The following is a 25,940-nucleotide window of genomic DNA, read 5'->3' on the forward strand; positions in this document are numbered from 1 at the left end:
AAAGAGGTGGAGTGAGCCGTAGGCTGCAATTCGTCACTGTAGTTTGTGGTGATGTAGATGAGATTAAGTGAACGGTGATGAACTTCTTTGATTTTTACCTTGAGTGAAGAGGAGAATTTTAGTAGCTCAGTGGTAAGAGCATGGCGCTAACAACGCCAAGGTCATGGGTTCGATCCCAGGGGATTGCACATACTTAGAAACAAATGTATAGGATAATGCAATGTAAGTCGCTTTGGATAAAAGCGTCTGCCAAATGCATACATATAAATGTAAATATTAAGAAGGTGCAGCAGTTTAATGGGGGAAAGTGTGGCTGCTCTTTAAAGAGCCAATCATCAATCGCTCAATTATGATCTGGGGGACGGTCTAACATGTGCGCATATGCAGCTGGAGCTTTTTAACACAATTTAGATAATTCACCCCAAAACATATATATTTTTCATGATTTATTTGCTTCATGTCAGTCAAGACCTATATGACTCTTAACGCCATACAATGGAAGCCAATGGGGTCCATTGTTGTTTGGTTACCAACATTCTTCTTAATATTTTCCTGTGAGTTTGGAGTGAGATGAGGCTGAATAAATGAGGAAAGAATTTTTATTTGTGGGTAAAACATCTTTAAAAACACATTTTATGGTACAATTGATGTCAGGTTTAAAGGAGTCATATGACACGGCTAAAACGAATATTATCGATTGTTTTGGATGTAATGCAATGTGTATACATGATTTAAGGTTAAAATCATCTGTTTGCCCCGCCTCTCTGAAAAGCGAGGTGTGCTATGATTGGCCAGTTAACCAGTGCGTAGTGATTGGTCGAAAACTGCAAGCGTGTGACGGAAATGCAATGCCTCTTACCATATTTGGAACATCAGGTTCCAAAGCAATTGTACTGACAGGTAAGCCCACCTTACTTACATATACATTTGGGTGGTCTTAGTCAAATCATACCACGAACTGACGTAGATTTGTGGGGGTGTGGTTACACGAGGCGTTTCAGGCAGGTCTGGATGAGCATTCGCTTTTAGATAGAATGCATCTTTTGTTCTGACACTTTCATTTTTGCAATTTTACGTGTCTAATGCATGCATGGGCAACTTATAACACATCAAAGACACAGAAAAACACGTTTTCGCACCATATGAACCCTTTAATGGTTGGTTATTGTCGAAAACATGGCTACCAAGTGAGGAGATTTTCCTTTAAGTTCTTCCTTTGTTTTATCTTAAAGTGAGCAAAGTCGAGTTAGTTTCTTGCTCAAAACTTGAGCAACAATTTCAGTCCATTCCATTCTGTTCTATTCCATAGGCCAGCTAGAGTAGCACCGGGGACCGCAAGATTAAAGCTTGATGACGACAATGAGTGAAATGAACCCAGCGGGGCATTGTGCATTTTTCTTTTTGCGCAAGACTGCAAAACATACCTTATTGGGCAAATGAGAATAATGCACATAATTCTAGTACTGTCTGAAAGACAAATCTCTCCGGGGAGCCCACAGCGGGAGGAGACCCCTGCACTCCGGCAGGCACTCTGACAGCTGTAGTTAAGCTGAATGGCTTGGCAGAGTATGCATGGAGTCTCTGTAAGTAGAAGAGTGTACCGCTCTCTCTCTGACATGAGGAGGCGTCTCCCCTGTATGATTTCACTGGAAATGGAAGGGGTCAAACAACAGCTTTTACCACAGCTGGGCACCTCAAATTAGACACTCTGCCAAACTGTCATTAACACCCGGCATTCCGTCTTCAGAACGATAGCACGTGTAGGGAGTCTGAGCTGGAATCGAGACGTGTGTGAGCGGCATGTGTGTGTGGCTCGGTGTTTTTTCTGTGCATCTCACGATATCTTTGTGAGAAAACACTTCCTCTCGCAATATGGATATAATGAGATATTGTAAATGCCTTTATAGCTGGGCAAAATATTAGCATCCTCCCCCAGGCTGACATTTGCTTTTAGTATGAATCATACACGGGCTGCTCTTTTCTTCCTCCATCACTGTTTCCAAAGATAAATGGCTTTTCCATTATGTCCATGGTGAAACAAATACAAGGCTGAAAATATACACAATATCTTGAATACTTTCCGTTAAAGTAATGCTCAATTGAACTAATTTCTTAATGTTTACCTGACAGTCCCAGATTGATGTAGTTAAACAAAACAAAACAAAAGCAAAGTTAGTTTGAAGTGCTTGGTTAGGCAAGCATTACAATTTTTATTAATCGTACTGAATGAATTATTGAATGAGTGTTATCTCCTTCGGCGAAAACACGACGAAATCTTAATCTTGTGGCAGTGCTTCGAAAGAAACCTGTGAGCGGTGGAGTGAGCTGTTGGTTGCAATTCGCAACCTCACCACTAGATGCCGCTAAAAATAACACACTGAGCCTTTAAACTAAAGGGTTATGTTTTTAAATTGAGGCGGGAGAAGGGTTGCCATAAGGTTGCCACTGTTCTCCTGTGGAATTGTCCTACTTTTAAACTGTTGCCGTGCGTTCATTTTTATTCCTCTAAGGTTTTATTGCAGGGTTCCCACGGGTCATGGAATTTCTGGAATATCGTGGAATTTCAAAAGCTCTATTCCAGACATTGAAAGTCAGTGAATTTTATATATTTTTTGTCCAAGTCATGGAATATCAGGGATTTTTGTTTGTCACTTTAAATTTTATTTTCCATTTATCAAAATGTCATTTTTCTTTACTGTATTTTTTTATTGCATTGTTTCACATATTTTGCGTATTGTTTGCTATTTTCAGCGCCATTAAATTCCCATCCCATTCGTCATCATGCAGCCGGCCAACTGTATCTATGAAGGTAAAATCGTACCAAAAAGATTTGCATGCTCAGGATAACATTTGTAAAAGCGTACGTGACATTGCAAGCGTAAAATAAATTTGCATTCGCAAAAAAGTTTTGTAAAGGTGTAAATCAAGCTGCAAGCGAAAGAAAACAAGTTTTGCAGCATTGTATCATTTTTCGTAAGCGTAATTCATGTGTAGTGAAACGGCAACTTCATATTACGTCAAATAATTATGATCTGTATTCTTCTGACCTCCGTTTTTCCACGCTTACACTTTTGGCACGTTTTTTGAGCTGAAATACGGCCAAAAGCATCGCGAGTCTGTAAACAGAGGTGTGCAAACACAATGGTGTTATGAACTGCAAAACGGATTCATCGCGCAGAACCTGTCTTTGTGTATGTAAAATAAATCTGTTGCAAACGTCTTGCCTACGCAGGCGAAAACTGTTTCTTGCAGTAAACCGATGGTTCCGTCTCGCGCTTACACTTTTGGCACGATTCTCTCACTAATTTGAGTTTGCAAGCGTGAAGTGGGAGGCGGGGCTACCTTCTTGTGACCAATCAAATGAGGTTCCTGATGACTCATCGTTTTCTCTTATCTGATTGGTTCAATAACGCGCCAGTCAAGCAGACATCAGACACTTTAATGCATGCACCCAGACGATCAAACCCAACAAACTTGCGGGTTTCGGGTCGGGTTTGGGTTAGTGTTTAATGAATAGCCTCGGGTCGGGTTTGTAAAAAAAAAGGCTATATACAAAGTTTGCGTGCCGTGGTGTGTGCTTGCGTGTTTGCTGCGTTGTGACCACAAAAAACACGAGAGAAAACACGCACACAAAACTGTTTTTCGCATAAACTGTTCTGCGCATGCGCTCCCGCTCTTGTCCTCGTTGTCTCAACACAGCAGGTGATGGTAAGATGAGTGCGATAAAGCAAAATATTAGCGAGGCATCCAAATGATGCAGAGAAAGCTGCACTCTGGAAGAATTATGATCTTGTCATTACTGTCAAGACTGGCCCGTAGTATCCTCAGCATCCCTGCAAGTAGCAGCAGCAGCGAGAGGAACTTCAGTGTAGCTGCGCTAACGTAACTTTTAATTAGAGGAGGAAGGCGCTCAAACCATCAACATGAGTTTTTGTCTTTGAAGTTCGAGTTCCAGAGAGGTGCAAAAAGGATTTTTGACTTTTACACCTGTTCACCCACAGCAAAGTTTCGTTATTGGTAAGTCTGTGCTATTTCTTTCTTTTTTTTAAGGAACCACAGTAATGTCGATGGGTCAGACTTGGGAATGAGCTCTTTTGACTGCAGGCAACCACACAGAACACCCAGCAAACTGCATAACATAGAACTAAAACCACCCCTGATCTGAACACCATAGTAACCATGTTGAAGATTTTACACTGCCAAGCATCACTCACAATTTCTTCCAAAGATGTATGAATCTAGTTTGAGGTTGTGGATGTATATGATGAAATGTAATTAAGGTTCTTGCCACTTTAATATTGGTTGTTTTGCTTGTCTGGCCTCATTCCAGAATGTAGTGACATGCCTTGAAAGTTTTATTTTATTTGAGGACGGTTTTATTTTTGTCAAGAAAGAGTTGCTTTTCTCCAAGGATTCTTCAAACGCTTTTAGAAGATTAATTTGCGATTATTGAGGTGGGATGTGATTGCTCTTTAGAGGATGATTTGTTGCCATAAATATGTATGCTAATGAGACCGCCTCTATGGGATTATGATCGCTTTAATACACCGTCACTTTGTCATTTTGATTTCTTTTAGTTAAAGCCATAAAACCTTTCCGGCTTGTGTGTGTGGTTTAGTGAGGATGTTCATCATTCAGTGTCTTAATATGATTTCAGTGAAATATCCCACTGATTAATATGTTTCAAGAATTTGGAGGTTTAATCGGAAGTAGGATTTACATTAAGAAGTTACTATCAAGCTCATTTGTGAGGAGAATTGCATTTAACTTTATAAACATCCTATAGGCCTATTCACGAAAGCACCAATCCAGACTAAACTGAAATCGAGCGCACAACCTATTAAAGAAAATGGTTAGTAAAGGCGTAAAAGCCTCCTGATTGTGACTAATTCTTATTTGATATTTTGCTACCTCTCTCTCCAGCACTACTACTCCTGCAAAACACAAGCCTATTGATCCACAAATGTATAGTAATCGGTTGTTAAGTGGCGATGTGAGGAATACCGTTTCCGGGTCCAAGCATCTATTCATTTCAAGCGGGGTTACAGCTTAAACAGCTGTTAATGAGCACTGTTTACTCAAATCGCATATTTATTAACTCGCAGTATACACCCCAGTCTCCAGGCTTACGGAATCTCCAACATCTATATTTTAATTAATTATGAAAAATGAATCACTGACTGGCCATATGGGATTTCGTTACGAAGATAAAGGAATCTTGGTTTTCGATCGTGGTTTTCCGACAGTTTTACAGCCCGCCATGAGCGTATATTAGCATTTTTTGTAGCGGAAACAGTATATGACCTTCCATATATGGTGGTGCGTTACATCAGACTTAACAACCGAATACTTGTCTGTAGAGTTTTGTTGTTCAAATCTTCAAATTAGGTGAGATTTTTAAAGCCATTCCTATTTCCGCATGTCTTCTCCCAGTGCGCTATGGGGAAAACTTTCAGGTGCCCTTTAGTTATTGATCTGGATCTCGGCTCTGCGAGATGTTTTTTATCATCCTCTTTGATCACTCATAGACACGCTTGCCTTCACACACACTTTTCACACTTGCAGACATCTCAATAGGCTGCGGAACGACGCTGCGAATGAAAGAAAGCTCAAAAAGTTTCAGGTTCGCATGCCGTGCCGGTTGCAATGACGTTCTGACACCAGAGTTTTACACTGTCAGCGTGGCCTCACAGGTTCTAACACGCTGTCAGAGTTTAACCTCTCATGAGATCGTGTTACTAAAGCCAGACATACACACTCTGCTCTGCATCCCAGTGGACTGACTGCTGCCGGTTTAGGAGACTTTAGTGTGCTGTTTCACTGTGAGCCCGCAGGTCCTGCTGTAGCCATTTGATCCGGGCTTCTCTGTCCTGCTCTGAAGGATAAAGCAAGGCTTTAAAATAGAAACTTCTCCTTCGTCTTCCTTCTTGGATTGTCTTTGCAATTGTTGTTTATATTTAGGAAACGATTTGTAATATTTAAAATAATTCATTTGAGAAAGTTTTACATGATAATGTCAGTTACTAAGTTACTTGAAGGGATAATTTACCCAAAATGATTTAATCATCATTTATTCACCGTAATGGCATTTCCGAACACAAAACACAAAAGAAGATATTTTGAAGAATATTGGTAACCTAAAAACATTGGTCGCCATTGACTTCCATTGTATGGACACAAAACCAATGAGACATTTCTCAAAATATCATCATCTTCTGTTACACGGAATGGAGTCATATACAAAATTTGAATGACATGAGGGTGAATAAATACATCTATCCCATTTACAGTCTTGAAATATTAAAATTGTAAAAAATAAAATAACAACTGAATATACTGATAAACTAAAACTTAAGCAGTCAAGGAGTACAAAATAAAGACTAAATTGAATTAAAACAACAAACCAAAAATAGCTTTAATATAATAATAATACATGAATACAGTTATCTCTTCAAAACCTGTGTATCGTTTTTTCATCTGTGAACACAAAAGAAGATATTTTGAGAAATGTGGTTTTGTTTTTATACAGTAGAAGTCAACGCGGTCCAATGTTGTTTGTTTACCAAGGTTCTTCAAAAAATCTACTTTTATATTCTGCAGAAGAAAGAAAGTCATACAGGTTTGAAATGACACGAGAATGAGTAAATGATAAAAGAATGGGTGAACTTTTCCTTCCTCCCACCTTGTAATACCTTTTCCGCCATTGACTGTGATATTATAGGAAATCTGGTTTTAACTTCAAATATATCACAACATAATTGCTTTACTCAGATGCATATTACTGTAATGGATGAAATATGTGCTTTCTGTTGTTTCAGGTATACATCAGGATCCTGGACAATGAGTGGAACGTGTATCGGCGATATGCTGAGTTCAGAGCACTGCACAATAACCTGCGGTCACAATTTCCACAGGTCAACACCTTCAATTTCCCACCTAAGAAAGCCATCGGCAACAAGGTACAGCTGTTTCTCTTTCTGCATCTAATACCTCAAACTTGTGTTTCTATAATAAAGCAATAAGCCCCAAGAAGCAGTGGGTTACAGTGTATTTTATAACAGCTAAGGGCGTTGTGGCACGACACGAAGCGGAGTAAAACGGTTATTCCATATGCTTAGCAAGGTTTCATAAAATAATTGAAATAAAATGATATTTAGGCTATGTGGTGCGGTCAGCCGTTATATATTGGGGTATTTTATAACGGCTTAGAACTCTGCTCAGCCAATCAGAATCAAGGACCAGAACTGACCGTTTTATAATGAATCTTATGAAATACTGACAGAATCAAGTCAGTTTTGCATTAATTTTCCAACGTTACTTTAGTAAGAAACATCTGATAGTTGTTTTATCTCAGCGGTGCACAAAATGGCAAATAAATCTAGTGTGTTCTTATAGAAAGTTTTTTAGCAAAAATTAACAAGGTGGTACTTTAAAGGTGGCCTTCAGATGATTTTTAGAAATTGGCATGTTGGAACTACAAATTTTGAATACTCTGATGGCTACCTTTCCAGCACTTTCATTTCAAATCTTGCAGACCAAGATTATGCAGTATTGATATGTGGGGCTTAGGAAGCCATTTTTTAATATTCTTATCTAAAGTCCAATACCAATCACCATCAATCTTGCCACCCGGGGAGCTCCGTGCTATCGACAGATTTCCAGCTTTTCATATCTGAGGCTGATGTGCTCTCAGACTGTCGAATGGTGCTTATAAGAACCCGATTGCTCTCGCTGTGATACTGTGACCCGTGGTCCTGCCCTCTACCCCTGCTCCCATCAGCAGCATCAACGGAGCAGCCCTGTATGCGCTAATGAGGATGGGCCACTCCGACAGCACTCTTGATTCCCTGTCCTTTCATTTTCCTCCTCTTTGCCTCTGTTCACCCAGGGGCGGTTAATTGGCTTGCGGCACCGGTCCCCCTTCCTGCCTGTGATTTGGAGAGTGTGCCAGCCAGAGCCGGTGGCCCCTGAGCAGCCCTTCAAAGGTAGACTTTTTAGAGCGTGAAAGGCAAACCTGATTTACTGGGACCCAGACTGGCATTGCCGGCCTGCATCCCACCTCAAGGACAGCCAATCAAAAGAGTCAATCAACCCCAGGTCTGGCGTGTAGACGGCACGCTTTGTAGATGCTCTGAGCATATTAGTTTTGCACTACCAGCAGTTGGTAGTTGGTCTCAACTTCAAAAACAGGCTATTTTTATCTCATGCTTGGGTTTTCTCTCGCTCTTAACATTAAGAGTCGTGGCCTCATGGTTAGAGAGTCGGACTCGTGACCAGAAGCTTGCCGGTTCGATCCTCAGGGCAAGCAGGTAATGACTGAGGTGCCCTTGAGCAAGGCACCTTACCCCTACTTGCTCCCCGGGCGCTGATAGCTGCCTACTGATCCGGGTGTACGTGGGTGTTCACTACTCTCTGGATGGGTTAAATGCAGAGGTCACATTTCGGGTATGGGTCACCATACCTGACAAATAGGTCACTTTCACTATCAATAGGTCAACTTGTTGTTGTTTTTAAAACAGTTTCATCTGTATTTTGAATTTGAATCTGCATTGTGTTGTGTTTAAGGATTAGTGGAAATGTCTATGAAATATGGCTGTGCAATTACTTGTAATTAGGGTTCTCAAACGATTAATCGTGATTAATCGCATCCAGAATAGAAGTTTGTGTTTACATAATATATGTCTGAGTACTGTGCATATTAATTTTGTATTTAGAAACACATACACCTAAACATACATGTATACATATTTAGAAAATATTTACATGTATTTATTAGGGATGCACCGATACCAGTATCGGGTATCGGCCCGATACCAAGCTCATGTACTCGTACTCGTAATGACACACCGATACCAAAGACTGATACCTCACGTGACATACATAGAGCCCTATGATTTCCGCAATGCGGAAAACGCGGACGGAATAGAGGAATCCAGGCATACAAACAGAATTTGCTGTACAACACGGAATGACACGGAATCTGGCAAATGTATTATTTCCTAACAATAAATTAGCGCTGAACCGCTAACGTAACAGCTAACGAAATATTCAGATACTGTTTAAATATGTATTCTGCTTGTTTTGCGTGACTGTGTGAAAGAGTGGTGCGGTTGCGTGTACTGAACCTGAACGCATTGTGCTTGTGAAGCTTTCAGAGCCAGCATTTCACTGCACGAGGACACGAACACATAACAAACACCATTTGCGGCGATCTGTCAAAATAAAAGTCCGGTTAATTTAAACAAACGCTCTTTGCGGCATCCCGTCAAAATAAAAGTCCGTTTGACTTGAACAAGTTATAATACACTCACATTTTACCACACCATCCCCCTTGAATTTTTTATAATTCAACCACAGAGTATATTGTTTACTTGAGCAAACTGAAGTAAAATTGTAAAATTGTAAGATACTGGTTTATTAACATAATTGTACATTATACAGGCATCGGTTATAGGTATCGGTATCGGTATCGGCGAGTACCAGAAAAAAGTATCGGTACTTGTACTCGGTCTTTAAAAAATGGTATCGGTGCATCCCTAGTATTTATTTATATTTATTTATCAATGAGTAAAATGATATATACATTTTTATAATTATGTTATAATTTACATATTGTAAAAATTACATGTGTATGTTTTGTATGTTACATATATGTATGCTACAAATTAATATGCAGAGGACACAGGCATATATTATGTTAACACAAACTTTTATTCTGGGTGTGATTAATCGTTTGACAGCCCTAATTTTTTTCCAACAATTTTTAAAAATTAAAATAATGAAATGTTTTTCAAAGACAATGCATAATCATGTAAAATAATAGTGATCTTAATATTGGCCAAAATAACCACGATTATGATTTTTGTCATAATCAAGTAGCCCTACTGTAAAATTAATAAATAATGTCAGGGCAAAATTTTGCTAGTACATTTTTTTTCTTTTTTAAACATTGTGAAGATAATTAATATTTTATTAAATAAACTAATAAGTAATATTTATTAATGCTCATTAATTATATTAATATTTATATTGTGTTATAATATTTATATATTAATCTGACTAAAAACGAACAAAATATATTGTCAAATTCCTAAGGACCTACTGTAAAAAATAGTTGAGTCAACTTAACATAATAAGGCAACCATCACAAGCACTTTTTTGAGTTAACTCAACAAACAAGGACTGAAGTCCAATCAACTCCCAAAGATTACGTTAAAGTCATCATTTGTCTATTACTACAATTATATATTAAAAAAATGTGTGCACTTGGATGGGTTAAATGCAGAGCACAAATTCCGAGTATGGAACACCATACTTGGCCTCACATCACTTTCACTATATTTTTTGCTTCAAGATAGACCAAAACATTGGTCAAATGACTGTTTAAACAGTTTGTGTTGAAGGCATTAATAGTGGTTTTGTCACTGTGTCTGCACATACTTCTCAACACTGAACACACAAATCTCAACCGTGGTAACAATCAACATTAAAGCATAAATTAAGCCTGCAAGAACTAAAGCACTAATCATGCTGCAATGCATCCTGGGAACTTTCAAACTCTTTGCAATATTGTTTGTTCAGAATACACTGTTTTGCAAGTTGGGCAAACTTTGATAAGTTTTTGACAAAAACTTGAGAATCTAAGTCCAGTCCACAAAATCTTTGTTAGAAACATGTTTAGTTTAAAATTCTGTTCACGTTACTTTATTGCCTTTGTAGGGAGAACATTTTGCAAGTTGGATTTTTTACCTGCCTATGACTACTAGTTCAATATGAATACTGTGAATACTTCTTAAGGTGTTTGTCTGTTAAGCTTACGCTGCAAGTGATATGAGCAGTTTTGTAAATTGCAATTATTTGCATGACAAATAATCCTCAGACAAAATTTCACGATCTTGACAGGCTTATGCACGGTCTAGATATAGCTCGGTTGTGCTGGTGTGCAGAATCCACGCACCTGCCTCTCTGTTCCTGTTTCTCAGAGCCGAGAGCTGCTAACTGCCTTCCGCTGAAGTTTCGGCAGCAACTTTGACATGCAAATTTAAAGTGGAGTGTGGAAGCCCCGAGGGCTCCGTTTCAACAAGAAAGCAGGGGAAAAAAGGGTGCGTAGAGTGCGGGCTTTTAAATCGAAATGATGGCAGCTGTGCAGGTTTGATGGCGACAGGGCTTTTGTTGGTCATCGGCCCCGTTGAGATTAGCTGCCGTGTAGTCGTTAATTCAGTTATTATTATGCTGGAACTTGGTGGTGGTTCGTAAAAACAGAGCCCGGTTCTCTTACTTTATGATACGCACCATTGCGTGTAGCTGATCCTTTTCTAATGCCGTCGAGATTTTGAGTGTCCTTAGACAGGTTGAATTATTATGTTTGATAAATGAATTTAGGTTTATTGAGTGGGTCATATACAGTATCTCGTACACCCCTCACATTTTAGTAAATATTTTTATTTTTTTTGTGTGACACACTGAAGAAATGACACTTTGCTACAATGTAAAGTAGTAAGTGTACAGCTTGTACAACAGTGTAAATTTGCTGTCCCCTCAAAATAACTCGACACACAGCCATCAATGTCTAAACCGCTGGCAACAAAAGTGAGTACACCCCTAAGTGAAAATGTCCAAATTGGGCCCAATTAGCCATTTTCCATCCCCGATGTCATGTGATTCTTTAGTGTTACAAGGTGTCAGGTGTGAATGGGGAGCAGGTGTGTTAAAGTTAAAATGACGGCGGTACCCATTCACTTCTATTGTGTAAACACAATACCAATGCTAGTCAATGAGCACCGTTATTCGGTTACCACCGTTTATACTTTTAGGTGAACTACCTCTTTAACCCTTGTGTTTGGTTTAGACCTCAAGCTGTTTATAGCCTGTTTGATATGCGTGTTTGCAAGAATTTATCTGAATGTGAAAGCACTCCATCAAATTGAAGGGCCCTCTTTTTGCATTGCTCTTTTTATGGAAGTGTTAGCTTTAGTGAAGTGCATGTACAACATATTGCACGTGGTTTCTTGCCTAAATGTTCTCTCTTTCTCGCTCTTATTATAGTGCGTTTGATGTCTTTTGGTCGTGAGAGACCATCCTGTAATCTTGCCTCACTGAACTAAAAGCCGACTTTGAACTTGCTACAGAACTGTGCTCTCCTCAGGCTGGATTCTGGGGTGCTTGTAACATTGACTAGAGTAATGATGGGAATTGCAAATAGCGCCTTGGTTTAAGAGATCTTTCCAGACTCTTTGAAAGTGTGTGCTCCTGATCTTCTGTACTTGGATGAAACTGAGGCCTTGCCTTGTGTAATCTGCATCTGAAAGTCTCTCATCGCTCGTCTCATTATTCAGTTTGAGACACCAGCTTGTGTAATTACCATTCCAGACGCTTCAACTATCAAAATGAACCAATCACAACACTAGGCCTGCTCTTACAGTACACAACAATACAGACAATTTCTTCAAGTTACTTAAGGGCTGTGTGTAATATTCAGGAGGATCTATAGACAGAAATGTAATATAATATACATAACTACTGTATGTCTTCAGAGGTGTATAAAGATCTTACATAATGAAGCGTTATGTTTTTATTACCTTAGAATGAGCTATTTCTATCTACATACACCACGAGTCCCCTTACATGGAATTCGCCTTGTTGTTTCTACAGTAACCCTAAATGGACAAACTGCTCTACAGAGCGTTTCGTTAATTCCTCTCTCCTTCGGCAAAGAAGCAAAAACTTGACGACATCTTAGTTCTGTGTCAGCCTCCGTGCTTCGACAGGGAGGGGTGGAGTGAGCCATTGGTTGCAATTCACAACCTCACCACTAGATGCCACTAAAACCTTGCACAAAACTTGCACTACTGTCATAAAATTCTGTGTTTTGTCATTGATCTTGGAATATGAATTTGGTATCTTGTTGTTGTCTCAGTCCATGACTCCATCCGCTCGGGGCATGTCACACCTCTCGGTGGTCAGCCATCCTGACAGCGCTTAAACAGATGATTTGTCAGAGGCTCGCTGGGCAAACACGCTAAATGCTCCCCAGCCTTCCCGTCAAATGTGCCCTGACTACCAAGCAGAGCCGCGCTGAGCCCAGCCAACCACGTGAAGAATGATGATATCAAAGAGAAGCGACTGTCAGCTCACCAGTCAAACTGTCAACTCATGAGCTCCTCAGCTACGCTTTTATTTCTTTCATAGCTAGTTTGAAATTTACAGGACGCATATGAGGCTGTGATTTTTGTTTTATCTTTTTAAGGAAGAGCTGATCTTAAAGGGATAGTTCACCCAAAAATGTAAATTATGTCATCATTTACTCACCCTCTTGTCATTTCAAACCTGTATGACTTTTCTCTTCTGCAGAACACAGAAGAAGATATTTTGAAGAATGTTGGTAACCGAACAACGGTGGTACCCATTGACTTCCATTGTTTTTGCCTCCGTACAGTAGAAGTGAATTCCTCAAAATATCTTCTTTTTCATATTTGTGATACTTGTGAATTATTGCTTCATTTCGTGTTTGTGAAACATGAATATGCAAATAAGTCCCCGCCTCCTTTCATAGATACCGGCTCAGCCAACCTGACCCACTCTTAAACCTCATTTTCAAGACGGTCTTTGGTAAACTGCAAAACATTCACAGCAATGGCACTGACTGATACATTTTACACATGGGTTGTCTTAAAGCATATTAAAACACCACATACATACATAAACAAAATTAAAAATTAGATTTTCACCACAGGGGGGGGTTTAAAGAAGGTCATCCATTTTTATATATGGGCAAAACCACATGGGAAATTTAGATATATTAATATTTACATCTTATGTGATTCTACACACATTTTTAATGAATTAGGCCCCTGGTGTGATCATATACTATAGACCCAGTAGACTGTAGAAAAATGGAAAAACTTTGAAAGTTGTTCATGTCTGAATTTTTTGCACATATTGTTTATTACATATCTGGTCTCCAGGGAAAATTAACAGAACCCTGAAAATTCTCATGACCCACATTTGTGGAGCATTTATGATTGAGAAAAGTAAATATTCATGTTTCCTTACGCTTTGGGGCAGTTAGTGTGAGATCTTCACCGCAGCTGGGATGCACAGATGTAGAGAGAGATGATACTGTACATAGCCACAGGCCACAATGCTTTTGGAGGTTCAGAGGGGCTGTGAGTGAAGACATGACGTAGCCTTAAAGGGACAGTTCACCCAAAAATGAAATCATTAACTTCATTAATCTTCATTAACTCGGTCTTCATTAACTCACCCTCACGTTGTTCCAAATCTGTAAACATTTCTTTGTTCTGATGAACACAGAGAAAGATATTTGGAAGAATGCTTGTAACCAAACAGTTCTCAGCCACCATTGATGACCATAGTAGGAAAAAACAAGAGAGAGGGAGCTTCATATGTGAGTGAACTGTTCTTTCAGTCATTTCACTCTGTTTCTAAGACTTTGTGAGTTCGAGACCACTTCTTACCAGCCGCTTGCTGTTGCGCTGAATTATTCACAAATCCTCTGCAGGTCCACACACATCTACGGACCCATTTGTTCTCATCGTTGGCTTTATTCCACACCTTGTTCAAGACTTTAGTAACCGTATTCTTATTGAGAGCAAGAGCGCGGACGGCTCTCGGTTCGCATCGCAAGGTCATTATTGTACCGGCTGCCTGCGTCGTACATTATTGATTTCCACACCATTTAGCTTCAACAAAAGGTTGAAGGAAGCATAGAAATAGAAGACGGTCTGTTGTCTGTTTGGGCTTCTTCTGCACAGCATTAATTGAACTGCGCATTATCTTTGCATTAAAGATGACAGCCCTGGGAGAATGTGGCTCGTTCTCAATGCAGTGTTTACCATTTCTGCTTTCACAAGTCAAAGTGAATAAATAATGACTCCTGGAATTTGTCTATATATTCAACATGCCGTGTGTATGCGGGTTTTGTCTTGCATCAACGTGCAGGAGAACATGCGTGAAATCCATGTGATCCCTCATGCGTCGCTTGGCAGGTGGTTCTTAAGGAAACTTGTGTAATCCTGCAGTTGCTCCGTCTTGCTCTGATTCTGGAAATTCCGTTTTTATTTTGCAAGATTTGTGTGCTCCAAAGGAGGCAAGAAAACTGACCTTTTGTACAAAAGCGTTAACACGGCCAAAATGTCATGCATTTGTTTTTACTTTTTTTTAATTCTCTGGTATATTATGATGGGTTGTGTTGGTCTTCACTGTACCAGCTTTAACCACACTTACACTTTGTCATTCAAATCCGCACACGTGTCCATACATACAGCACATGTGACATATACGAGACCTAACGCAAGCACAATCACTCCAGCTGGCTAAAACCATGTCCTCCTGCAGACAATAGCTTGTGAAGATGGAGAAGCACTTCAGCAGGCCTTTACTGGCTATAATGGAAGCGTCTGGCAGTGATTTTTTTCTGTGTCTGAGAGAGATGGCAGAATGGTGCTTTGAGGAATTTGGAGAGGAGCCCGCCGTTAACGAAAAGAAACAAAACTGGCTCGAAGCGGCACTCGGCGAAGATTGTTTTCCAGAGAAACACTCCATTCTATTTGGCTGGGGTGATCACTTGTTGGTTTTGTCGCGAGTTGTTTGTGCGAATCGCGGGCGTGTTGTTTGCCTTAGCACGTCGTTGGAACATCTTACTGTGGACAGAAGTGGCTAAAAACACCAGTTCTATTACACTTGCAATAAGACTCTGGTTGTGCGACTGTGTGTGTGTTGTTGTGGAATGTGTCAAAAAATAAGACATTTACTATGAGAACTAAAGGGAAAGTATCTCTGTCTGGGTGTCAGTGAGGTGCAGTAAGGATATACAGACACGGAAAAAATGAAGAGACCATTTCAGAGATCGTTCTTTTATTTATGGGTATGTGTTAAGGTAAAATGCTCATTTTTGTTTAATTCTGTGAACTACTAACAATATTTCTCCCAAATTTCAAACAGAAAGCTGTTATTAGCTTACTAATAATTTACCTTATTAGTAAGTTTATTTATTTTATTTAGCCTTGTTGTGCAAGCTCTCTGGAGCTTGTGCAGAGGCAGCAGCTTTTGCCAGAGGGGAACTGGAATCCCCTGGTTGGGCCTGGGTTCTCCTGAGGTTTTTTTTCTCGATTAGAGTTTTGGGTTCCTCGCCACCGTTTGCATACTGTTTTTTCCACTATTTGCCTGGCCGCGGGGGCTGCTTTAGAATTTTAAAGTTTTACTTAATATTGCATATAGGAATTTATTATCTGTTATATTTGACCTGTGCTTCTCTCTCCTTTATCTTAAATGTGTGCTCTCACTGAGCGTGTGTGTGCGTGCGTGCGTGTCTGTGTGTGTGTGCATACTTGTCTGTGTACGTGTGTGTGTGTGCGTGCGTGCGCGTCCGTGTGTGTGTGTCTATGTCTATGTGTGTTAGTACGTGTGCATATTGTGTGTGTGGAGTGATTTGTATGTGGGTATGTCTGTCTTCTGTGTTTTCAACTTTTTCTTGTTTTTGCAGGTACAACTTTAATTGTTTTGCTTATAGTCAATGTCTTATGTACAGCTGCTTTGTAACAATGAAAATTGTAAAAAGCGCTATATAAATAAAGTTGAGTTGAGAGTTTCTTTTTGCATTTATTTGCAGAAAATGTAAACTGGAGAAACTGGTCAAAATAACAGAAAATATGCTCTGTATTTTTCAGACCTCAACTACTGCAAAGAAAACAAGTTCATATTCACTTTTAAGCAATTCCACAGTAAAATTGGTCACACTTTATTTTAAGGTCCAATTCTCGCTATTAACAAACCATTAAATAAGACTTTTGCCTCAATAAACTCCTAATATGGTGCTTATTAATATTTAGTAAGTTAGTTGTTAGGTTTAGGTATTGGGTAGGATTAGGGATGTAGAATATGATCATGCTTTATAAGTACTAATAAACAGCCAATATGTTAATAATATGCATGCTAATAAGCAACTACTTAATAGTGAGAATTGGTCCCTATACTAAAGTGTTACAGCAATATTTCTACATGTATTTAAGAAAAGTTAAAAAATTATTTTTTATGTGATAACCTCAATTTTTATCACCATTTTCACGTGTATTGCCATGCTGTTAGTCTTTCACATTGCTGTTGGATGACTTTGTCACTCCTGAGGTTTGATTTTGATAAAATTCAACAGACGCTGGACTGGAATAGCCACAAAACATCTAGAAATGCTGATTTGAAATGAAAATTTGCAGTGGTCTCTTAATTATTTCCGCGGCTATATTTGGCTTGAGCCAAAAGTTTGTCTTGCTTGGTGACTTATTGGCTGCTAAAAACACAAAACCATCAAAACTTAGTCAGTTTTCCAATGTACTGTAGCATTTGTCATGTTAACAGTTTCACACTGTTCACCCTCATTTCATTAAAATACTGGCGTTGGAGGACATTTTTGTCTACTTTTTTGCTTAGTTGGGACACAACTTGCTCGATCTAGTACTGTGTAAAAGTCTTAGGCCACCATTAGCATTGTTGATTTAGCATGTTGTTTAAATAAACATCCATATTTATTCATTGGTCTTTCCTACAAACAGGAAACACAGAAAGTATGTACACAAAAGTAAAAAAAAAACTTTTTAGAACAGAAACATTTCATAACATAATGCCTTTTCAGGTAAAAGTCTAGTATTAGCATATTTCGTATAAAAATATTTAGTGTGACTTCTCTTAACACTAAGAACGTCTCGAACTCTTCTGAGAAGATTTCCTGAGGTCATTAAACAGTTAGTCAATAATGAGATATTAGGGATCCATTACATTTTAATGGTTTAAGAAGGGTATAAAATACAGTATAAAATAAGTTTCGGCATTTTTAAAAATAAGTAAATCCTGCATGAAATAAGTATTACTTCAAAGTAAATAAAGAATTTTAAGTAAACAAAGTGCATGGTGTCATGGTTCACATCTCTTCGCTTTGAAGAGGGTTCTGAGATGAAGTGGGCATTAAATCAGCCTTGGCAGGCCCGGCCCTCACGGGTAAGCTAATCTGACAGCAGTGATCTCCACCACATATCCCATATCATAATCAACTTTTATGCCTTTTCATGCCTGTTGACGATGGATCACCATTAGAACTTGATGCCCTGACAGTGCACTAATGCTGAGATGCAGGGTGACAGTGGTTCAGATGGCACACAAACGCAAGTTCACTCTCACACACTTAATGGGGTAATTGAGCGATCGCCCTCTGATAGATCAGAGAAGTAGTCATCTTCTTTAAGCACACAACTCATGACCGATGTCCCACACACACATAGAGGAGAGAACTGGAGCATCAGGGCCAAATAATCAGCCATCAAGGAGACATTAATACCATATTAATCTCTCTCACTCACCGTTTCTTGTTGATGTCACCCCCGCCACAGAACTGACTTTGATCTAGTTATCCATCAGCTTAAAACGCTGGGTAACTTTTGATGCTGTAAATTCTGCAAGTATTGATGACACGAGATGAAAAAGAGATGGAATAATGAATACATTTAATGTCAGCAGTTCATACCTTCAACTAACAATAGTGTTTGATCTTGGAAAAATAAAAACATTTACATTTGTGCATTTGGCGATGCTTTTATCCAAAGCAAGTACATTGCATTCAAGGTATACCCATATGGTATAAGGTTGTATTTGTTAACAGTTATGCACAAATAAACAAATGCACCTTGAACTAACATGAACAATTATATTGATATTAACATCCCAAATAGTGCTGTCTTGCTGACGGTTTTATCAGACGTACGCACTGGCCCAACGTTAACTTCTGGTCTGTTTTCGGTTATAATATAACAATTGATTTTATATTTAATTTATTCTACGAGTGTTCATTTATATTCACATTTTATTGTATATTAATTGTATTAAATACAAATTAAAACTACTCAACCGTTATTGATTCGTTGCAGAGGTCTAACGGAAGTTAAGTTTGGCCAACGAAAAGGTTTTTAGGGCTGGTTCATATGAACATGAATTTGCCTGTGCGATGTCACAAATCCAACAGTATCGATATGCTTTTTGGAGTTTGATTACATAAATGCTTTTTTGACGATGAATTTGAATTCATGATAACAAGACATCTTGTATGTCAAAAGCTCATGGAAAATTTGATTCCTCATATCAACATTACTCCTTTTAATTGGAGTTTTCAGTTATTTGAGCTGGTGAACAAAGAACAAACAGGATTTGCCTGTGTTCAGGAATAAAATTGCTATGAATCTGTATAAACAAACACAGAAAACGTGCAGTGAATCAGTGATTCGTTCAATTACCGTTTGAAACTTTAGATACAATACTAGGAATGTACTTTTCTCTTTTATTGATCTCTTACAGCTGGGATACGGCCCGCGGGCTGCCGGTTAAACTGCCCTGCAGCAAAACATAGCTCTGTGTGTCTGTGTTTGCAGGATGCCAAGTTCGTAGAAGAAAGGCGGAAACAGCTGCAGTCGTACCTGCGTATGGTGATGAACAAACTGATCCAGACACTGCCTGAATTCACTGCCCAGCCCACCAAGGAGACCTTACTGCAGCTACTGCCTTTCTGCCAGTGAGTAGATGCAAACCTTCACATGCATTAACCATCAGAGACATGCAGCACAACTCCATGAACTCTAGTTCACACAGAAATGTAGTGCTTCGGAGTGAGATACTGTATATGCTGAAACAGAGTTGTTACTTAGACAGTCCAATCAAACTTTCAGATGCTACAAATGCATTCTGAAGGAAGGAATGGAAGCATTGGGTTGGAATCTGAAATGCTTTTCTGTACAGCATCGCTTCGCCATTGCAATCCAGATGCCGTAATCTGATTTTTAAAGTGACGAACATGTTTATTTATCATGACAACACTTTACAATAAGGTTGTATTTGTTAACATTAGTTCGTGCATTCGCTTACACGAATTAACAATGAACAATACAGCATTTTTCAAGCTTAGTTAGTGATAATTTCAGCTTTTACAAAAACATGTTTAATATTAGTTAATACACCATGAACTAAAATGAAGAATTTTATTGGTATTAACTAACATTAGTAAAATTATATTGCTCACTGTAAGTTCATGTTAGTTAGTTAGTTAGTTAGTTAGTTAGTTGCATTTACTAATGTGAACAAACACAACCTTATTGTAAAGGGTTACCCAAATCACGTTTGCATGGTTAGTTGGCTTTTGCATAAAAAGCTGCATTTGAAAGAGTTAAGACGCACCGGTCAACACAAACATGAGTCAAAACCCAGCATCCCTAAACTGTTTTGTAACAGGAAATTCGATTTGTCAGAGACCAGTCACTTCCTGGATTTCACTGACTAATTGTCTATTTCAGTTGGCTCGTGGATCGATCAGCTCTCAGACTTTCTTCCGCGTGCCGCATCTCGTTGGTTTTTTGTTAGTCCCGCGTCTGCCGGCGTGACCCAATTACAAACAGGAAATTAATGAAAAACTCATTTTAGCCATACATCAAATCTGATTTAATTAAAAGAAAACCGTTGACACGTCGGGAGAAGATAATGGCTTCTGCTTGGCCATGACTGGAGATAATTTGCGTGCTGTGGCCGGATGAATCCAGCTGGTGGAGAAAGTTGGACGAGGTGTGCGAGCTACGTCGGCAGATTTACTAAGATCGTCATGTTTTGTCACAAAACCATAACTGCTGGCAGTAGTTTAGAATGCATTATTTATCACCAAGCTATCTAAAAACCGCCTTTATTCTAAATAAATAGCTGTTTGTCTGACAAATCAGTTCGCCAGTGTGATTTATGTGATTAACGCCGTCGTTCTTTCTGTTCCCGTGTTTTGGAAGCTGCTTTCAGACCGGGAGTGGCTGTTCCTGCCATTGAAACACATTGGTGATAATAAATAAGTGCCAATGAATCTCCCTCTTGGCAAACAGACAGTGGAAAGCTGTCGCACAGGGGTTACAGTGACTGAACGCTGCCAACGAGGGAATCCTTTCATGTTGAAACGGCTCTTGTGTGCCATTCCTGGCATCACTGCCACCTTTGTCTGAGGTTTTTTTTTTGAAATACCTTCTTGCGAGGAGGTTTTTGTGGAATGTTTTTTGCCTCTGCCTTTGAAATGGAAGACACTTGGGGTCTTTGCGCCTTTACAGTAGCGCTTCAAAGAGCCCGAGGAGGTCTCAGCAGAGGTGGTCTCAAAAGGGACTCTCGAGTTGTGAGAGGGACAGCATCCGGTAATCCTCGATTCGGTTTCCAAGCAACGGGCTCCATTCAAAATACGCTTCGTAGATATTACCCGTCTAAAACCTCAACAAGAGGAAAGGCGGACGCCTCGTTCCATAGATAAATGAAGAGTCTCTGTTCTTAGAGGTTATGTAACGTATAGAGGCTCTTTGAGTGGCTACTGTTTAGACTGCGGATCAGCCTTCTGCCGCACGAACCGGCTGAAAACTGTCTGCTTGCATGTGTGTGTATTCTCATTTTTGAGGAGCTGAGGAGGGATGGATGGATTTACTGGCAGGGGGCATGGCAACACCGCACTTACCTGCTCCTGACTTCTTCCCCGCTGCTCAAACTTGATTGAAAGCTGCTCAGCACTTCATTCTTTCCCGTTGTCTATTACTCCTTGTCCAACCTTTTTCATTTTCTGCCTCTTTTTTTTATCTCAGCCCTGTGCCCAATCTGACAGCAGCAGTACTGCTGAGGCACATCGTGGTGTTTGGCTGCGGGTTGCATAACCGCACTTCAGCCTTACGTTTGAATTGTATTTCCTTTGAAAATCTTTTAGTTGAGTGTGATCAGTATGGCTAGGTTTGCTTTCAATAGATTTCCCATCATGCTTTGCAATGATGCTGTGTTTTTTTTTCTGGATGAACACCCACCAAAGGTTTTTCCTCAATGTTAATGGGTCCAGCAAGAGGCACATTTCGATGACCGAAACAGTTGTTTGCTCTTTGTTGTGATTCCATACTTGTAAAGTATGTAAAACACACAGTATTGAGGTGTGGATTAAGTTGCCGTCCTTTTCATCCCTCAAGGCAGAAACAAAGACATTTATGATGCCTTGTCTTTTAGGTTGGCTACGATTCTCAGGTGGTCAGTGCTGTGGTGAATCTGTAAGATATTGTCACCCAGGGCGACAGTGTTCTTCAGAAAGCACTCTGATTGTCTGTCCCCCATCCGCGGGTGCTCTCCGTTCCCTTCGCATTTAAAATGATTCGTAACCTAGCAGGGAACTTTCTCCAAGCACCTCCCGTGCTGCCCCTAACACATCTCATAGTGTTTGTTTGCCCGTGAATATATAACCTGCGGGAAGGTCTAATGTCAGTAACGCTGTACAGCACAGGTGATGCAAGTCCGTAGCTGTGGTTTCCATTAAACTGTTTTTATGGGTATTTTGAAGTATCGCATCAGAAACGAGTGAAAAGGTTTTTACACAAGTTGTCACAAATCAGTTTCTTTGTTTTGTCATTATAGTGTATGGAGTGTAGAAAAAATAAATTTAAAGTTGTTTAACACTAGAGTAGCAATATGTGAAAATGTAAAAAAATTGAGGGGTATGAATACTTTTGCAAGCTACTGTATATAAATAATAAGTGTCTTTATACTAGAAATGCACCAATATATCGGCCTATAATCTGTATCGGTTGATAAAAGCAAATTTTCACAGTATGGATACACGGTCCGATATATGCTGTCAATCAAAAGACAACAGGAAAATGCAATGAATTTGTGCTTTGTAAAGTAAATGTTAAGAAACATCATCCGATTGATGTTCAATATTCAATCATTATATAAATTAATAACATTCAAAAAGTTAAGAAATATTCTTTTAAAGGGGTCATATGACACGGCTAAAAAGAATATTATCGTTTGTTTTATATGTAATACAATGTGTATACAAGATTTAAGGTTCAAAAACGCTGTATTTTCCACATACCGTGCATGTCTGTATCTCCTCTTTGCCCCGCCTCTCTGAAACACGCAGACTTTTTACAAAGCTCATCGCTCTGAAAAGCGAGGTGTGCTATGATTGGCCAGTTAACCAGCGAGTAGTGATTGGTCGGATGCTGCAAACGTGTGATGTAAATGTAACGCCTCTTACCGTATTTGGAACATAAGGTTTCAAAGCAATTGTACTGACAGGTAAGCCCACCTTACTTGCGTAAACATTTGGGAGGTCTTAGTCAAATCATACCACGAACTGAAATAGATTAGAAGGGGTGTGGTTACACGAGGCGTTTCAGGCAGGTCTGGGTGAGCATTCGCTTTTAGATAGAATGCATCTTTTGTTCCAACACTTTAATTTTTGCAATTTTACGTGTCTAATACATGCATGGACAACTTAAAACACAACAAAGACACAGAAAAACACATATTCGCTCCATATGACCCCTTTAAACTTCAGAATTCTGGATAATTGACTTTCAGTATCGGTGGAGAAATGTATTATGGTGCATCTCTACTTTATACAGAACCCTGATTTGCAACAGCAAGCTTGTAATATTGATTTTTAAGTAAACCTGTTGGGTATGTTTGACAACTCGTTAAAAAATAAAGACGTAGAATAACCTGCAATTTTATGTTTCAAACAAACATGCCGATATTTAGACAAAAAGGTACATATTGCAGCTTTAGGAAAATAGCTTACTTCAGGGTTTTTGCAGAAAATGATGCAAAATGTACAGCAAATGCACATCGTTTTTTTTAAAGCAACTTAAAGGATTAAGAGAAAGTGTTCTCCTCTTGTGTTATCGAGCCACAGCTGTGTGTATAGATGCTGACCCTGACCCAACCCCAGCTGATGTCTATATAGCCCTCAGGACTCACTTACATACTCATTCAGCCTCGGGTGTTGTCCACTTTGTGCCGAACCTATTAACTTATTCCGGTTTAATCACCAGTGATGTGTGTCTCTGTGCAGCCTGCGAGGTTGTTAGAAAAGAATTTGGTTTGCAGAAAGCTTGTTTCATTGTTTATTTCCTGCAGAGACATGTAACATTTAGTCATTGTAAGAGCACAGAAAACATCTCTGAGCTGTTGTTTCCTTCGCTTCAGTTAAACATTTAGGTGCCTGGTGGAAATCGGGTGTTTTCTTCAAAGGTATTACAGTGTTTGTGTTCTAATAGGGACACCCCAGCAGCCAGCGAGAGTGGAAACAAAACTGCCCGATCCAAAGCCTCCGGCAGATTCCCCAGACTGGGTCGCAACTCGGGTCGAGAAACCCGCAACCCCGAACCCCAGAGCGGAGACCTGTAACCTCTGATGCGCAGGAAGGACTGCAGGCTTCTAGAACTTTAGAGTGACGTATCAGAGGCAGTTGTGCAAGAGGTACGAAGATTTCCCACAATCCTCGGAGCTCATTAGTATGGCTGTACTGAATCCAGAACCCTCTCTTCTATTATGGATGTACAAACACCGCAGTTGGCAAAATCAACAGTGTTTGCAGAAGGGAAAATTTGGCACATATCAGTTTAGCGGTGAAACTTTGAGTTACTATTGTGCCTAGCGATTTATAGCAGATGTTGTTTTGGGCAAGAGCCAGGATGTACTTTTTACTGCAGTGACATGAAACTTTTATGAGGCTGCGATGAGAATTGTGGTACAGTATCATCTAGAAATAACTTGCACATCATTATGCTTTCATTTATGACTTGACTGTGACAGGAGGGACTTTTTCATTTGTATACATTTTGTTTCCACTCTTTGCTTATTTTTTATGACTGCTTTATTATACATGTAGAAAACAATCACTCTCAACCCTCTCCATTATGTAGATGTTGCTCCTGATTTACATCCACAGTAATTCAGCAAGTCAGCCTTGAATGTTTATTGATGAAATGCTTGTAAAGTATTAGACGGGTCTCCTGTGTGATGGAGCCTTTGTCTCTCTGCCCCTGAAAAGCTTCCATTGGAAATGTCCTGGGCAGCCATTATCCTCTATGACCTGAGAGAGAACTACGGGAGCAGGCGGTGTTCCGCATTGTGCCAAATGAACAGGAGAGATTTTCCTAGCGGGGGAGCCTATGCTGAGTGACCAAGGAAATCATTTTGCCCTATTTTAACTAGAAGCACAATAATGATTGGCCAACATTAAGAATATATCGTTTTTATGATTCTTGACAAATGTGTTGTAAAACAAAAGGTCATGGGGAGGAAACATGAAATGCATAAATTGTCCTCTATCAGATGTAAAGCAGTATGATGTAGAATTGCCTTCCGTCGCATAGAAGGCTCACGCAGATCAGTTTTATTGTGTGCTTTCCATGTATGTCTGTTCACAACCTTTCGCACAGTATGAGTAAGCAACTGTATATGATGTTTTTTAAGCAAATCTTTCTGTCCTAAATTGGTGTGAAGGGAACAAGCTGAATCGCAGAGCCACTGCCGCCAGCCTTAGCAAAAGAGCTTTCTGAATACATGAATAAATACACAAGTACAAACACAGATTCAGTTTGTGTGTCATATTTGCATGGGATGCAGATTTTTGATGGAGGAGGTAAAGCAAAAGTTGGGGATGTGTTTGTCCTATAAGGGTTGTGTCAATTCAACTGGACTTTAACCTTAACGTGGAAATGAACCATCCAGTCAAGTTTACATTATTTATTAAATAGGTTTCCACTTCAATCAAAAATGATATAGTAAATATTTCCTCTGATAATCCTGTGGCTTTACAGTTTCCATGTTTCACGGTCTCAACTGTTATCTTTCCCTATATATCCTCCACTGTCCTGTATTTAACAGTGTCTCTCCCATTATGTCTGATGTTTTTGTGAACATTTTATTAATGTATTAATTATTAGTTACTGCAAGATGCTTGCTACAAAACCTATACAAAGGCATCCTTTTTTCCTTTAAATGGTAACACTAATCTGGTTTACTATATCATTTTTGATTGAAGTGGAAACCTATTTAATAAATAATGTTAACTTGACTGGATGGTTCATTTCCACTTTAATTGG

General features: G+C 39.4%; 1 protein-coding gene across 1 annotated transcript in view; it reads left to right on the plus strand.

Annotated features, from left to right (window-relative positions):
- snx29 (sorting nexin 29) overlaps positions 1 to 25,477 on the plus strand; it is a 103,880-nt gene extending 78,403 nt beyond the window's left edge. The window contains exons 19-21 of the mRNA XM_057357802.1: positions 6,819 to 6,959; positions 19,431 to 19,570; positions 24,108 to 25,477. Of these exons, the coding sequence (XP_057213785.1) occupies positions 6,819 to 6,959; positions 19,431 to 19,570; positions 24,108 to 24,237 (411 nt within the window). The 3' untranslated portion in view covers positions 24,238 to 25,477. The remainder of the gene's footprint in view (positions 1 to 6,818; positions 6,960 to 19,430; positions 19,571 to 24,107) is intronic.
- The last annotated feature ends 463 nt before the right edge of the window (positions 25,478 to 25,940 follow it).

The sequence above is a fragment of the Triplophysa rosa genome, linkage group LG18 (assembly GCF_024868665.1).
Source record: "Triplophysa rosa linkage group LG18, Trosa_1v2, whole genome shotgun sequence".
In the NCBI taxonomy this organism is placed as follows: Eukaryota; Metazoa; Chordata; class Actinopteri; order Cypriniformes; family Nemacheilidae; genus Triplophysa; species Triplophysa rosa.